Source organism: Myotis nattereri (genome assembly GCF_964212035.1).
Source record: "Myotis nattereri genome assembly, chromosome: 14".
NCBI lineage: Eukaryota > Metazoa > Chordata > Mammalia > Chiroptera > Vespertilionidae > Myotis > Myotis nattereri.
The window spans coordinates 54493466-54507523 of record NC_138089.1 but is presented as its reverse complement, the minus strand read 5'-3'; the positions used below and the strand labels follow the sequence as shown (position 1 = coordinate 54507523).

Sequence of the window (14058 nt, the reverse complement as noted above, 5' to 3'; positions counted from 1 at the left end):
GCTTCTCTAGAGCAAGTAGAGAAAATGCCCCAGGGAGACTGTTCTACCCATCTGTGATGGCAAGCCATCCTGTTTGCTTCCAGACTAGTCCTAGGAGGGGCAGGATTTCTGAGAACATTGTGCTCCACGGAGTCATTGGAGTGCCTTCCAGGCTTTGTGGACCATGGTGGACCAGAGTCCCAGAGACCCTGCCTGGCTGCATTAGGGACCATGTGTTAGGTCAGGATTTTGCAAACTTACAGGACCAGAGTACAATTTTTTAAACTCCTCACCTGAGGATATGTTTGTTTGTTTTAGAGAGAGAGGAAGCGGGGGAGAGAGAGAAACATCAATGTGAGAGAAACATTGGTCCGTTGCCTCCATACATGCCCTGACCAGGGATTGAACCCTCATCTTTTTGGTGTATAAGACGACACTCCAACCAACTGAGCCACCCGGCTGGGGGCCCAGAGAAAAATTTTAAAATCATCCTGGCCTGTTAAGTCATCAGCAGGCTCTCAAATGTTAGTACATTTAGATTAAACTAAAATAGCAAAAATGGGCTCAGGAATCAATCACCTGAAGAAACAACCAAAATCTTATTTATATTATTTTTTAAAAAAAAAATCTTTTTATTAGAAGAAAAAGCAACCAACTAGAAAAGTTAAAGAATTTATTTAGAACAAAAATTTACAAATATGCTGCAAACCAGAGCACCAAGCTGCCAGCACACTCTCAATGGTTAAGTGTAGCCGTGTTTGCAGTGAGCGGGGCCTTCTCCTTAGCCGCCTGCCATGTCCAGAAATAACTGTCACTTCTTAAAAGCACTCCATGATGGAATAAAAAGAACAGAAAAACATGTTAGTGCCTTCCAGCCTTTCTGACAAATGCATTTCAAGGGGGGGTGGGGGAGGATTTGGCCAGTATTGTTTATCCCGCAGACCACCTATTTGCAGTGCACTAAAATTCTGCAGAAGGCATTGGGGGAACTGCAGGATTAGATAAATCCTCTCCGAAGGCTCTGAGTGGAAACCCCTGTGACTGATCAGGCACTGTGAGTGCTGGGAGCTGCTGCGGGAGGAATATCTGTAGGCCTGTGTCTGGCTCCAGGGAGCTGGAACCAGACAGGGACCCCACTGCAGAGAAGAAAACACTGACCCTGTAGCTAATCTCCTCTGCCCACCGCAGAGTTTAGTATGAGGGTTGCTTCATCTTCCTCCAGGGAGTCCTGCAGGCTCTGGATGGTATAGGCTCTTCAGAGGAGCAATGGGGAAAGACCCTCTCTTGTCTGACATTAAGAGGGCAAAGGGAAGCAAATAGCCCTGTTGGCTCATCTTGAGAGGGCGGAATGTCCACCAAATAGAGAGGCTGGTTTATTAGTAACAGCTCCTGGGCTGGAGAGAATACACCTGCAAATACTCAGGTGGGTGGACTGTTTCAAAGCCAAGGCTGAGCTTGGATTGGCTCTTCCCCAGCTATCAATCCATGAGGTGAACCCCAAGCCCAGACTAATTCTACAAAACATAGGTCCACTATGGCTGCTTCACAAGGAGCATGCCTTCCCCACTGCATTGAAATGGACTCAGAAATAAGGATTCCCAATTAGCTGAGCAAAGCCCAGGAAGGTAGCAGGCACTATTTGCACCTTGCCAGAGACCTTTCAGGTTGTGAGAAGAGAGAAGGAGGAAAGGACTGTGTGGGGTCAGGTAAGCAGGAGGTTGGGGGGCATGACGTTAAGGGAGTTCTGTTTTCTTCATGAAGCAGGGAACATGGTCATTGTCTTTCTACAAAGAGGAATAGGGAATACTCAGGAAAGATGAGCAGTATTTGAAATATCTGACTAGGAGAAACTGCTGCCTAGGGAAATGATATGATTTCCAAGCAGCATGATGTTCTCCCTCACCCCTCAGCAGTCCAGATTCAGAGAAACCTCAATTAGACTCATGTAGGTTGATGCAGGCTTGGTATTTAGGATAAGGACAAGGGACAAATGGGGGACCATAAGGTCTGATCTGAATCTGGAAAGAAGTCTTCGGCCATGGACAAAGAAAAAGTAGCCTGGAGTTCATGGAGGGGGAAAACATGGGAAATGTCAATAAATAGAAGGTTGTGGTCAGTCCCTTCACCTCCTTTTATCCAGTCTTCCCCACCCACCTCTCCTCTGAAATCTGTCAGTCTGTTCCATGTGTCCATGCCTCTGGTTCTATTTTGTTTATCAGTTTAAAAGATTAGCCTAAGAATGTATATGCATAGTCCATGGGCACAGACAACAGCGAGGTGAAGGCCAGGGCTGGGGCTGGGTGGAGGTGGACAAAGAGGGGGACAATGGGATCATCTGTAATAGTGTCAACGATTACAAAAATAAGGTTGTGGTCAGAAAGTAGGATGAGACTTAAGGTAAAGTAGATCATGAAGTGAAGTCTTTGATGAATGTGGGAGAGTGCCTATTGCTCAGTAGTCATAGAAATGAAGACAGAAGGCAGTATGGCTAAATCTGGTGGTGGTGGTGGTTGTTGGTGGTAGTTGGTGGTGGTTGTGGTTGTTGGTGGTGGTTGTTGGTGATGGTGACGGCTGTGGTTGGTGGTAGTGGTAGGTGGTGGTGGTGGTGGTTGGTGGTGGTTGTGGTTGGTAGTAGTGGATGGTGGTGGTGGTTGGTGGTAGTGGTAGGTGGTGGTGGTGGTGGTTGGTGATGGCCGTGGTTGGTGGTAGTGGATGGTGGTGGTGGTTGGTGGTGGTTGGTGGTGGTTGTGGTTGGTAGTAGTGGATGGTGGTGGTGGTTGGTGATGGCTGTGGTTGGTGGTAGTGGTAGGTAGTGGTGGTGGTTGGTGGTGGTTGGTGGTAGTGGTGGTGGTTGTGGTTGGTGGTGGTTGGTGGTGGTGGTTGGTGATGGCTATGGTTGGTGGTAGTGGTAGGTGGTGGTGGTTATTGTTGGTGGTGGTGTGTTACAAAATGAGGAAGGAGCAATGACTTAGAAGCTCATGGAGAACACAGACTCGCCCCTTCAGTACCTGGAGTAGGATGGAACAAACAGCCTCCCTAAGAGCAGTGCAGGGGCTGTAGGGTCCTGGTGGGAGCTTAGTGAGGGTTAAGGAATAGGAGAGGTGGGTGGGGAGCTGTTTAGCAAGAAAGGTGGGAGGGATGGGAGGAAGAGGGCCAGTGGGCAGACTGTTACCTCTCTATGGTGATGTCCACTCTCATAAGAGTATAAATTCTTCCTAAAGAAGAATGAGAAGATGGAATTCCCCCTTGGGTCCCTGGAAACTACCAACTTCCGTCGATTCACTCCGGAGTCCCTGGTGGAGATTGAAAAGAGAATTGCGGCCAAGCAGGCAGCAAAAAAAGCCAAAGGTAAGCAGAGTGAGCACAAGTGGAAGCAGAAACAGAAGCAGAAGGACCAAGAGGAGAAGCCTCGGCCCCAGCTTGACTTGAAAGCCTGCAACCAGCTGCCCAAGTTCTATGGTGAACTCCCCGCAGAGCTGGTCGGGGAGCCCCTGGAGGATCTGGACCCCTTCTACAGTGCACACAGGGTAAGGGCTACTGGCTGGAACGGCTGTTCTCTGCTCTCGGAGAGGGCGCCTCTGTCCCCACTCAGCCCAGGGAGTCCTTCTGCATCTTGGGTGATGTGGTTGTCAGCTAGACTCAGTCAATGGGAAAGAAATGTAACTCACCTCTTCGACGTTCTCTTTGAATCTGTATGGTACTTACGGGAGAGGCTAATGAAACCCGAATCCTCAAAAGCAGTGAGAACTATTGCGGAGGTTTCAGAGGAAGGGGCTGTTCCCTTGGATGAGTTCTGGCCAAGGATCTGGAGAGATGATGGCTCTCTTTGCAAGCGGGGAGCAGAGATCTTGTGGGGAGGGGAGAGTAGGCAAGGAGATCAGAAAGGAGGATGATTTAAGCCAGTGGTCCTCAAAGTATGAGCGCGGAAATCCTGGGATTCTCAGAACTCTTTTAATGAGTTCTGCAGGTCAACACTATTACATAAGAATGCTTAGATGTCATTTGTCTTTTTTACTCATGCTCTTTTGTGAACAGATAATAGTAAACAGAGGTATTGATGGGGGAATGACATCATGGGTCTAACAGCCACTAGAACATCTGCTTATCTATTCCCGTGTTTTAAAATGTCCTACATTTTCAATTTCTAATAGTATATGTACACAAACATGTATGCACACACACACACACACACACACACACACACACATACACACGGTATAAGCAAAAAGGTATAAACACTACCAAAAGCTCTTTGGAGTCCCCGATAATTTTTGCATTCAAAAGTTTGAGAACCAATCATTTGAGCAAGAGCTGTCCCATGACAATTACCCTGTTTGTATGGTATCTTAAGTGTTCTCCGCAGCTGGAAAAAATGGTGTATGAATGTTTGGGAGTTGGGAGGGTCAGGAATCAGCCATCTCCAGTATGGTTTGTGGAGAAAATAAAGGCACTGGACTGTCTTCCTTCCTCCTCTAATCTGCCAGAGCCTCACCTTCCAAGATGCTCAGAGGGGCGTTTAAAAGGGAAGACCTAGAAGGTGGAGGACAGAAGGGACATCCCGGGACTAGAGAGATCCACTAATTAGAAGAAAAATTAAATGCCACCAGAACTCCAGCCCTGGGCATGATGCATCTTAGCTGCTCCCTGGTCAGCCGCCTGTCTACTGGGCACTTGCAGTGCGTTCATTATGATGCATCATCAGCCACGAGGCCTGGGGTCTTGCTGGGAGGGTGGGGGTGTAGTTGTGAGCCCCTGATCCTCCCTAACTCTCTGCTTCTCCATTGGGCTCTCACTGATCCATGGTTCCCAGACCCTCTTGCTCATGAGCCTGAGATGATGCCACTCGTGCTCAAGAACATGGTTGTGTGAGGACGTGTGTTTCTCACTGGCGGTGCCCTTCTGTTATTTTTTTTGTAGACGTTTATGGTGCTGAACAAAGGGAGGACCATTTCCCGGTTTAGTGCCACTCGGGCCCTATGGTTATTCAGTCCTTTCAACCCGGTCAGAAGAACAGCCATCAAAGTGTCTGTCCACTCATATCCTTTGCACGGTTGATTCTGCCACATGTTAGAATCAGGCCTTGCCCACTGTGTCTAGTACCCGCTTTAGAGGTTAGCAATAGAGCCTTCCTCCCATCAAATCCCTTTTTCAGTCGTTATATTAAAAGAACCGTTTGTGGCTTTAATATATCCAACACCTGAAAGCAGTCCCAAGGCCAAGGAGGTCTTCACGCCACCCAGAGATGGGGTTGGGTTCACCTAGACTAGTATGGACACACCTCTGGATGCACATCTTGGAAAATGTTCTCTCTATGAGGGGAGCTTTGCTGATATGCCAGGCATAGTCTCACTGTATGTGGTCGGCTCTTCCCACAACATAAAGACCAGTGAAAGGCCCTAAGCCTTCTTTGAGCCAGTGAGAGAGGCATGGTATGTCTGAGCCCTAGCCATCCTGGGGAGTGGCTGCTTATTGGGCAAAGGAGCAGCACTTCCCAGAGGGCCACGAGAACAGACAGTCATGGGCAGAGGGTAGGTTGTCTCAATGGGCCCCCACTGGTCATGTGGCACTGCCAATGGCATAAGTTACCACCAAACTACCAGCAGGTTGAAATTGTCAATAGCCCAAGGTTCCTGCCATTGGAGAATGTAATGATTAGAGATACATTGATCAAATGTCTGTATATATTTAGGTAGCTTCAGAAGCTGGCTTCAGGTTTCTGTTGTGGGGGTAGGAGATGGGGTTTTTTTGTTTGTATATTTTTCCCAAGACCAGTCACACTAGTACAAATAAGAGACTGTGGCTTGTTTCCAGGGATCTTCCCCGGTGACTGTCCAAGTTGGATGTTCCAGAGTTGATTTCAGCTCTGGCTTCCAGGAGGTTGACTTGCAAGAACAGCCTCGCTTCAGCTGCCTGGCAGGTGGCACCAGCCTCTCCCTAGGAGGCTCCAGGAAAAGGAGCTCTCTCCCTGCACCCTGGGGCAGCTCGCAGGATCGCCGGGCAGCTCCCACCGAGCTGGTACCCCTGGCACAGGGATCTCAACATGAAACTGCTGCTGCGGGAAGTTGCATTACAATTTCCTTTTCCTTGCTTTATGGTTAACCAGTGGGAAGTATATTTTCTTAATTGAATCTTGGATTTCTTGACTCCACAGAGAATTTTCATGATAATAGTAGGCTCCCATTTGCTATATACCCCCTAAGTGTCGACACTCTCATAGGCACGGAAGCCCTTGAAGAAGGGATTAACCTCCCCATTTTGCAGATAATAAAACTGACACTAGAGGCATTAAGTAAATTGTCCAAGGTCACTCCGCTTGTTAACAACGTCCATCCTACATCCTGCTTGGAGCAATATCAACAATAAGGAAGTAGGCAGCTAATGAAAATGAATTAGGGCAATTTATTCTCTCAGTATGTCATCTCTACTAGTGTTTTCCTTATTTGTAATTTTCTGTACAATTACATAAAATTACAAATAAAGAAAAACAGCAAATACACAAAATTTTCTCCATGTATCCTGGTTGAATTACATCTAAATAAATAAGAAACAGCTAATTAGGAATAAAATCACTTTAAAGAACCAAGTGCCAGGAAATATTCTTTTTTATTATTGTTGACAGTATTACAGATGTCCCCCATTTCCATCTCTTTGCTCCCCGCCACCCAGCCACCACCCCACCCCAGACCTTCCCCACACTATTGTCTGTGTCCGTGGATTATGCATATTCTTTTTATCTTGATATTTTATGAATAAATAACTATGTAGAGGGTCTACTCATCACAAACTTATCAAAATCTGCATTTATGGATGTAAATCTCAGGAACTTGGGTAGTTCTACCCCCAAAAGATAATCTTTAAGGTATGGGATTCTCACTGTCCTATTATTACTATTTCATCAAAATTATAATTCTAATCAAATTCACTATGAATGTTTTTATAAGTAATATTATACATAATATATTACTTTTAAAAGTTTTTGGAATTGAAGATATAATTTTACATTAATCCTTGGGTTAACATCCTCCCCTCCATGTGAATACATTTCTTACTTTAATTGCAAGTCAACAGGTAAATGTGACTTAATTAGTAGAATTTTCCTTTTTAAAATAGAAGTGTTCCTAAGTAACTATGAGACAGGGCACATTAAAGACATTTACAAACACACACACACACACACACACACACACACACACACACACACACACACCTAAAATAGATTTAAATAGTTCTGCTCAAGCTGAAATTATGAAAGATGAGCGGTTCACTCTCTCTCTGTAGGTCAAGTTCATCACCAGGCTTTATTTTTCTTCAGGAAGGAATTGTCAAGAACCCAGCTAGTTCTGAGAAAAACGTCCAAAGGGAGACACTGATTGTTGGATTTTCCCCACCAACATTTTCCTCATCTATTTAGCCCTCCCACTTGCCTTCCTGTTCAGTGTCCCCTTCCACTTCTGATAACCCCCTTGCCCAACCTCTCCTCTAAAAGTCTCCTCTCTGCCTGTTCAGAGTTCTCGCCACAGCCTAATCCTACTTGGAATTTCCACCTCGAACCAGCATTTCACTTCCTCTGCCTGCCTCCGCGGTTCCTGGCCAGAAGTCCACTTCTTCAGCCAAGCTAGGAAAACAACCTGACTAATCTAATTTCCATGGAAGCTTGTAGCTCTCCCATTATTTCTAAGTTCCCAGGAGCATTCTCTTTGTCTTTTAGGGGAAGAGAGACATTGATGGGTGAAACTTCAGGGTATGTTGTAAAGTGAAGTGAAGCCTTCAGGGCAGAAGGACATTTTGGAAGAAAGGTTCTGTTTCCTTTCAGCTTGCTCGGGGTTCTCTTAGCAAACGCCCTGAGTTCACATCTTGGCATCAGGGTTGACTAGCTGTGTGAGCAGGGAAAAATTACCTAAGCTTTATCAGCCTGTTTTCTTAGCTCCAAAATGTAGATAATAATATCCACCTATAGGGTAATTGTGTTGGAAAAAATGTGGACGAAGTACTCAGCCCATAGTAGGCACTCAGGAAATGTTCCTGGTTATTAAGCGACAAGACCATGAAGCCAATCCTAGCTAACAGGTATGGATTTCATCATTCAGCATCACCGTGGTCACAGATGCCATCGGGGAAGCACGGTGACTCAGCTTTTCCTTAACCCAGCCTCTCAGGTGGTTCAGCACATTCATCACAGTCACGATCGTGGTCAACTGTGTGTGCATGACCCGCACCGACCTTCCAGAGAAGATGGAGTGAGTAGATTTGCTGTCCTTCGCTGCCTTTCCTTTTCCCCCCTTCTTCTCTTTCTCCACGTGGCAGCTTTTCCCCCTGTTATTTATTCTGTGGGGTTTCATTTGGGTAATGTGGGATCCTATTGTTTATCTGACTTTGTAATGGTCATATATCTTCTCTGTAGGCTTTGGTTCATATGATCCTCAGCTTTAAAGAGCTATACATTAGTGGTTCTCAACCTTGGCTGTGCGTTGGAATCTCCTGGGGAGATTTATAAAATATCGATGTTGGTATCTCAGTCTCAGAGGGTCCAATTTCTGTGAACTGGACAGATGGGATTCCTGCCAGATATACACCCATTCACCGGCTAGGTGCACACATGAATGAACTTTAGGGAAGGCCTACTCTTGGAAAGAGAGTCAGGAACAAAATTGAGACAGAATGAAGAACAAATATATATTTGGAATTTGTTCAGAAAATAACCCATGAATGAAGCTGGGTCAGTTATCATAGCTCATATATTTCAAAGTGACCTTAGTATTTCTGAGATTATGCTGAGTTAGTAAATGGAAACTGTAGTTTCAGAATGTGGGAACTTTCCGAAAGCATCCTACACCAAAGCTTTCTGTGAAGCTTTCTTTTTCCAACTTTCAAATTTTGCTTGCTGACGATAACATTGATATACACACAATAGGAAACATGTTCTCTTTCTATTAATAAGTTAAAGTGGGAAATCATGTGATCATCCTAATTGATGCTGAAAAATTATTTGATAAAGTTTGATATCTGCTTATGATTTAAAACTCTTGGAAAAGTAGGACTATAAGGGAATTGTACTCTGATAAAGGGTAACCACTTTAAAGAAAGCAACAAACATCCTACTTAATTGTGAAAAGTGGCAAGCTTTCTCTTTGAGATCAGAAGAAAAATATAAGAAGCAAAGATGTCTGTTTTATCAGTTCTACTCAACTTTGTAAAGGGGGAAAATAAAAAAGCAAAGGAGACTATATCCATGACCTCAGTTTAGGGAAAGATTTATTACATAGAAAATAGAAGAACCATAGGAGAAAAACCGGATACATTTTAATACATTAAAATTTAGAGTTCTGTTCATCAGAAGACTACTTTTTGAGAGTCAAAAAGCAAGCCTACTGCCGAAACCGGTTTGGCTCAGTGGATAGAGTGTCGGCCTGCGGACTGAAAGGTCCCAGGTTCGATTCCGGTCAAGGGCATGTACCTTGGTTGTGGGCACATCCCTAGTAGGAGATGTGCAGGAGGCAGCTGATCGATGTTTCTCTCTCATCGATGTTTCTAACTCTCTATCTCTCTCCCTTCCTCTTTGTAAAAAAATCAATAAAAAATATTTTTTTTTAAAAAAGCAAGCCTACTGAGCAGAAAATATTTGTAACACATATACCTACAAGGTGTTTATCCAGAATAATGAGCCGTATGAATTCACCAGAAATATGTCAGAGCAACCAATTTTAAAATGAGCCAAGATTTAAATAGATATTTCACAAAAGTAGAAATCCAAATGATCAATAAACAGATAAAATATTCTTAACCTTCTCTTAATTAAGGACATGTGAACTTAAATCACACTGAAAGATTTCTATAAGTTTGTTGGATAGATAAATTTTTAATTGTTGACAGTGCCAAGTATTGAGAAATATATGAAGCAATAGAAGCTCATTCCCACTGCCAGTGGGAAGGCACATGTGTACAACCCTTTTGGAAAGCAGTGGATATTATCAAGTAAAGGTGAAAACACATATCACTGTGATCTCCTAATTACACTATTGGGACATTCACTCCACAGAAATAAGTACTTATGGGCACCGGGATCCAGTTATAGAAGGTTTATGAACATGGCCTATAAAAGGAAAACATTGGAAACAGCCCAATGTTCATAAAGTTTTGAATACATTAAACATCTTCATTATGTTCTGAAAGTGGGATAACGGACAGCAATGAAAATGAATACACTCTAGCGCCACACAAGGATGAGTCTCGGGAATATAATATTGAACAAAAAAACCAGACACAAAAGACGACGTAAGTATGATTCCATTTTTACAAAATTTAAAAACAGAAAAGCAAGACTACTATGCTGACTAGAAATGAATATGTAGGAGGTAAAAATATAAATAAAAAGGCACAAAAGTTAGGTTAGTAGCAACCTCTTGGGCAGAGGTGGGAGGATGTAATCGGCAAGGGGTTTGTGGGTTGCTCACGATGTTCCATTTTGTGACATGAGTAGTTTGTCATATGCTGTTATGGACTGAATTATGTCCCCCCCAAAATGTATATGTTAAAGCCCCAACTCCCCCCGCCCCCCACCCCCACCCCAGCAAGTGACTGTATTGGAGAAAGGGCCTTAAGGAGGTGATTAAGGTTAAATGAGGTCATAGGGCACAGCCGTGACCCAGTAGAACTGGTACCCTTCTAAGAAGAGGAATGGACACCAGAGCCTTCTATCTGCCATGTGAGGACACAGCAAGAAATGGGACTTTAGCCAGCCAGGAAAGGGCCTTCCCCAAAGCCTGACCCTGCTGGCACCCTGATCTTTAACTGCCAGCCTCATGAACTGTGAGAAGATAAATTTGTATTGTTTTACCACTCAACCTATGGTATTTTGTTACGGAGCTGACTAATACACAAACACTCATTTTACAACTAATTTATGTTTCATGTGCATTTTTATTGTGCATGTTACATATCAAAATAAAAAGTCTACATACAAAGTAATTTAAAAAAAATAAATGACCAATGCGTAAAATGCAGAATACTGAAAACTATAAATCAGAAGATAGTAACTAGGTAGAGAGGTAGAAAAATGACTGTTAGTATTTTAGCTTATTGTCCTTCTCTCTCTCCCTCTCTCCCTCATAGATAGAGATAGAGATAGTAGATGCTATATTGATAGATAAAGAGATAGAGATATATATATATATATATATATGAAGATAGAGGTAGAGATAGCAATAGAGGTAGAGAGGGATGGAGATAGAGTTCTAAAATGGCTGAGCTCAGGCATGTAAAATTTCTGGTTTTTTCCCCTGAACTTTTAATGCAAAGCATTTTCTCTCAAAACTCAAAGTTATTTGGGGATTCTTGTTAAACACGGAAGACAGCATGCATATGTTTTGCCCCAACTCTCTCAAAATGCTGATAAAATGACAGCATGGGAACAAGAACGGTATAAATATACGAGAACAAAGGAAAGCGCAGAGGACACAAGATGTCAAAACAATCTCGGAAGACTGCAAGGGGGTGGAGGACTAGTAAAGGACTCAGCAGATCAGAGCTTGTTAAACCACAGTGCCTGCAGGGAGGGATAAAAATGAGGATGGAGGCATTTTACCGCCAAACCCCAGAGGCTCTGAAAACATTGACATGGTATCCACAGCAAAAATGGGGAGTAGAAAGAGGAAAGCATGCGGGAACTGCTTCTAAAATAGCAAGAATTTAAAGAGTATTCTTTAAAGTTGGTAAATCAAGGACTGGAAAATAATTATATTTAACAATACATAGGTATGAAAAATATATTATTAAATACAGTCAGATGATGGATAAAGCAGAGGGGAGCGGAAGAGAAATAAGATATTGTTTAAAGAGCTTGCATGCCAAGGACAGTGCATTGCATAGTTTTAATTATAATTATAAATTCATATTTATAAAGGCAACCACTAGAACTAAAATATAAACAGTACTCAATTCAGAATCATGCACCAAAAATAAAGCAAGTAAAATATACCTGATAATGAAATATTTGAAAAAAGTATTAAATACATAACATAAAGCAATATAAATAGTAAACTAAAATCAAACAAATCTGTCAGGTGAATAAATATAAATGGATTTGATGCACCTGTTTTTTAAAATTCATATGTATTTTTATATAACAAAGCTTTATACAACTTCATGTTTAATAAAATATATATTGCTCAAGGCGATGCAGAAAGGTCAAAATTAAACAAAGGGCGAAGATATAAGAAAGGTAAACAAAAGAGAGCAGGAGGCATGATCTTAATGTAAGAGAAGGTGGAATTTAGGCCAAAAATCATTAAACAGGACAAAATGTTTTTGTCTATTTACCCTTATAATTCACTACGTCTTTGCAATAAATAATATGGCAACAATGTCCATCAATCAAAAATTATGAGCATATAATGGTAAATAGACAAAAACATTGTAAGGATAGGAAAGTTTAATTTTCTTCAGCCTATGATAGGTCAAATGTATAAAAAATATACATGACATGAGTAATGTAATTAGAAGCTAGATCTGATGAACACATATTAAACTATTCCCTGAAAAGTAGAGAATATACTGCCTTTTCAAATGACCATAAAAATTGACCAAATATTAAACCACAACATAACCTCAATAAATTCCAAAAAGAAGAAACAATAAAGAAAACATTCTTTGACCACACTGCAATAAAGTTAGAAAATAATAACAAAATCAGAAAAAAAAGGAGAGGTCTTTCATTTGTGTTTTTGTGTTTTGTTTTGTTTTTTAAAAAACACCTCTCTTAAAGAACTCTCAGATGAAAGAAAGACTACAAACTAAAATTATAGAATATCTAGGGAAGAAAAAACAAGTCACACTTTAATCAGAACCTATCGGGTGCAAGTAAAGATGTGCTCAGGAAATATCCATGGCAATGAAGCATAGAATATGTATCAGTCAAAAATGAAAAGAATTATTTAGATGCTTAACATAAAGCTAGACAAAAGAACAAGAAACTAATGAAAGGAAAACAGAAGTTAATAACGTAAGAGAAAAATTAATTTGTTAGATAATAGAAAAATAAATTCAAAAGCTATGGTAAAAAATAGGCCCAAACCTTTATACTGAAAAATGGCAAAACATTATTGAGAGAAATTTCTAAGTACCTAAATAAATTTAAGGATATCTCATGTTAGTGCTGCCCAAATTAATTTACAGATTCCATGAAATCTCCATAAAAATCCCAGCAGCAGACATTTTGTAGAAATTGCCTGAATAGATTTTACTTGCATGGATGAAGCAAAATTTGTTTACCTATTATCCTATCGACAGGCATTTATGTTGATTCTAGTCAACATAATTCTCATATTCTGCCATCACAGTTCTTCGGGGAATATCCTTACACACATATCTTTGTACGCATAATATGCGTAAATGGGAGCAATGAATTCCTAGAAGTGGAAATGCTGGGTTGTAGGGACGCACAATTTTAATTTTTGAAATATTTCCAGACTGTTTTCCAAAGCTGCACCGATTTCCATTTCCACTAATTATTAAACCCATTCTTTAAAAAAAATTTTTTTAATTGATTTCAAAGAGGAAGGGAGAGGGAGAGAGAGACAGAAACATCAATGATGAGAGAGAATCATTGGTTGGCTGCCTCCTGCACGCCCTGCACTGGAGATCAAACCCAGAACCCAGGCATGTGCCCTGACCGGGAATTGAACCATGACCTCCTGGTTCATAGGTCTGTGATCAACCACTGAGCCATGCCAGCCAGGCTTAAATCTATTCTTTATCAGATTTTTGTATTAACTAAATTGTTGACACAGTTTCCTTTATAAACACACTTTGAAAAAATATAAATGATAAAAATCTACCTAGCTGGTCCTATTTCTAGAAATGGGTGTGACAGGTTTTGAATGGTGTTCAGTATCCTCCGCTTCACAAAAATGATCGGACTCCAGATTTTTTTTTAATACAAACTGATAACAGCTCTGGGCGGTGCCCTGTGTTGCCGTGAGCCCAAAGGAAAGGAGTCAATGTCCTTGGGTTAGACGGGCTACAAGAGCATGTTGTGTATTTCTTAGTAGAAATTAAACCGTAGCCAGTGAGGAATCAGAAGCT

At 41.8% G+C, this 14058-nt stretch overlaps 1 protein-coding gene across 1 annotated transcript in view; it reads left to right on the top strand.

The window, feature by feature from the left end:
* Positions 1-3212: 3212 nt before the first annotated feature.
* The window catches only part of SCN10A (sodium voltage-gated channel alpha subunit 10), a gene marked incomplete at both ends in the record, with an annotated part of 79119 nt that continues 68273 nt past the window's right edge, over positions 3213-14058 (top strand). Inside the window, 3 exon segments of the mRNA XM_081105580.1 lie at positions 3213-3506; positions 4897-5015; positions 8136-8216. Coding sequence (XP_080961706.1) covers positions 3213-3506; positions 4897-5015; positions 8136-8216 — 494 coding nt within the window.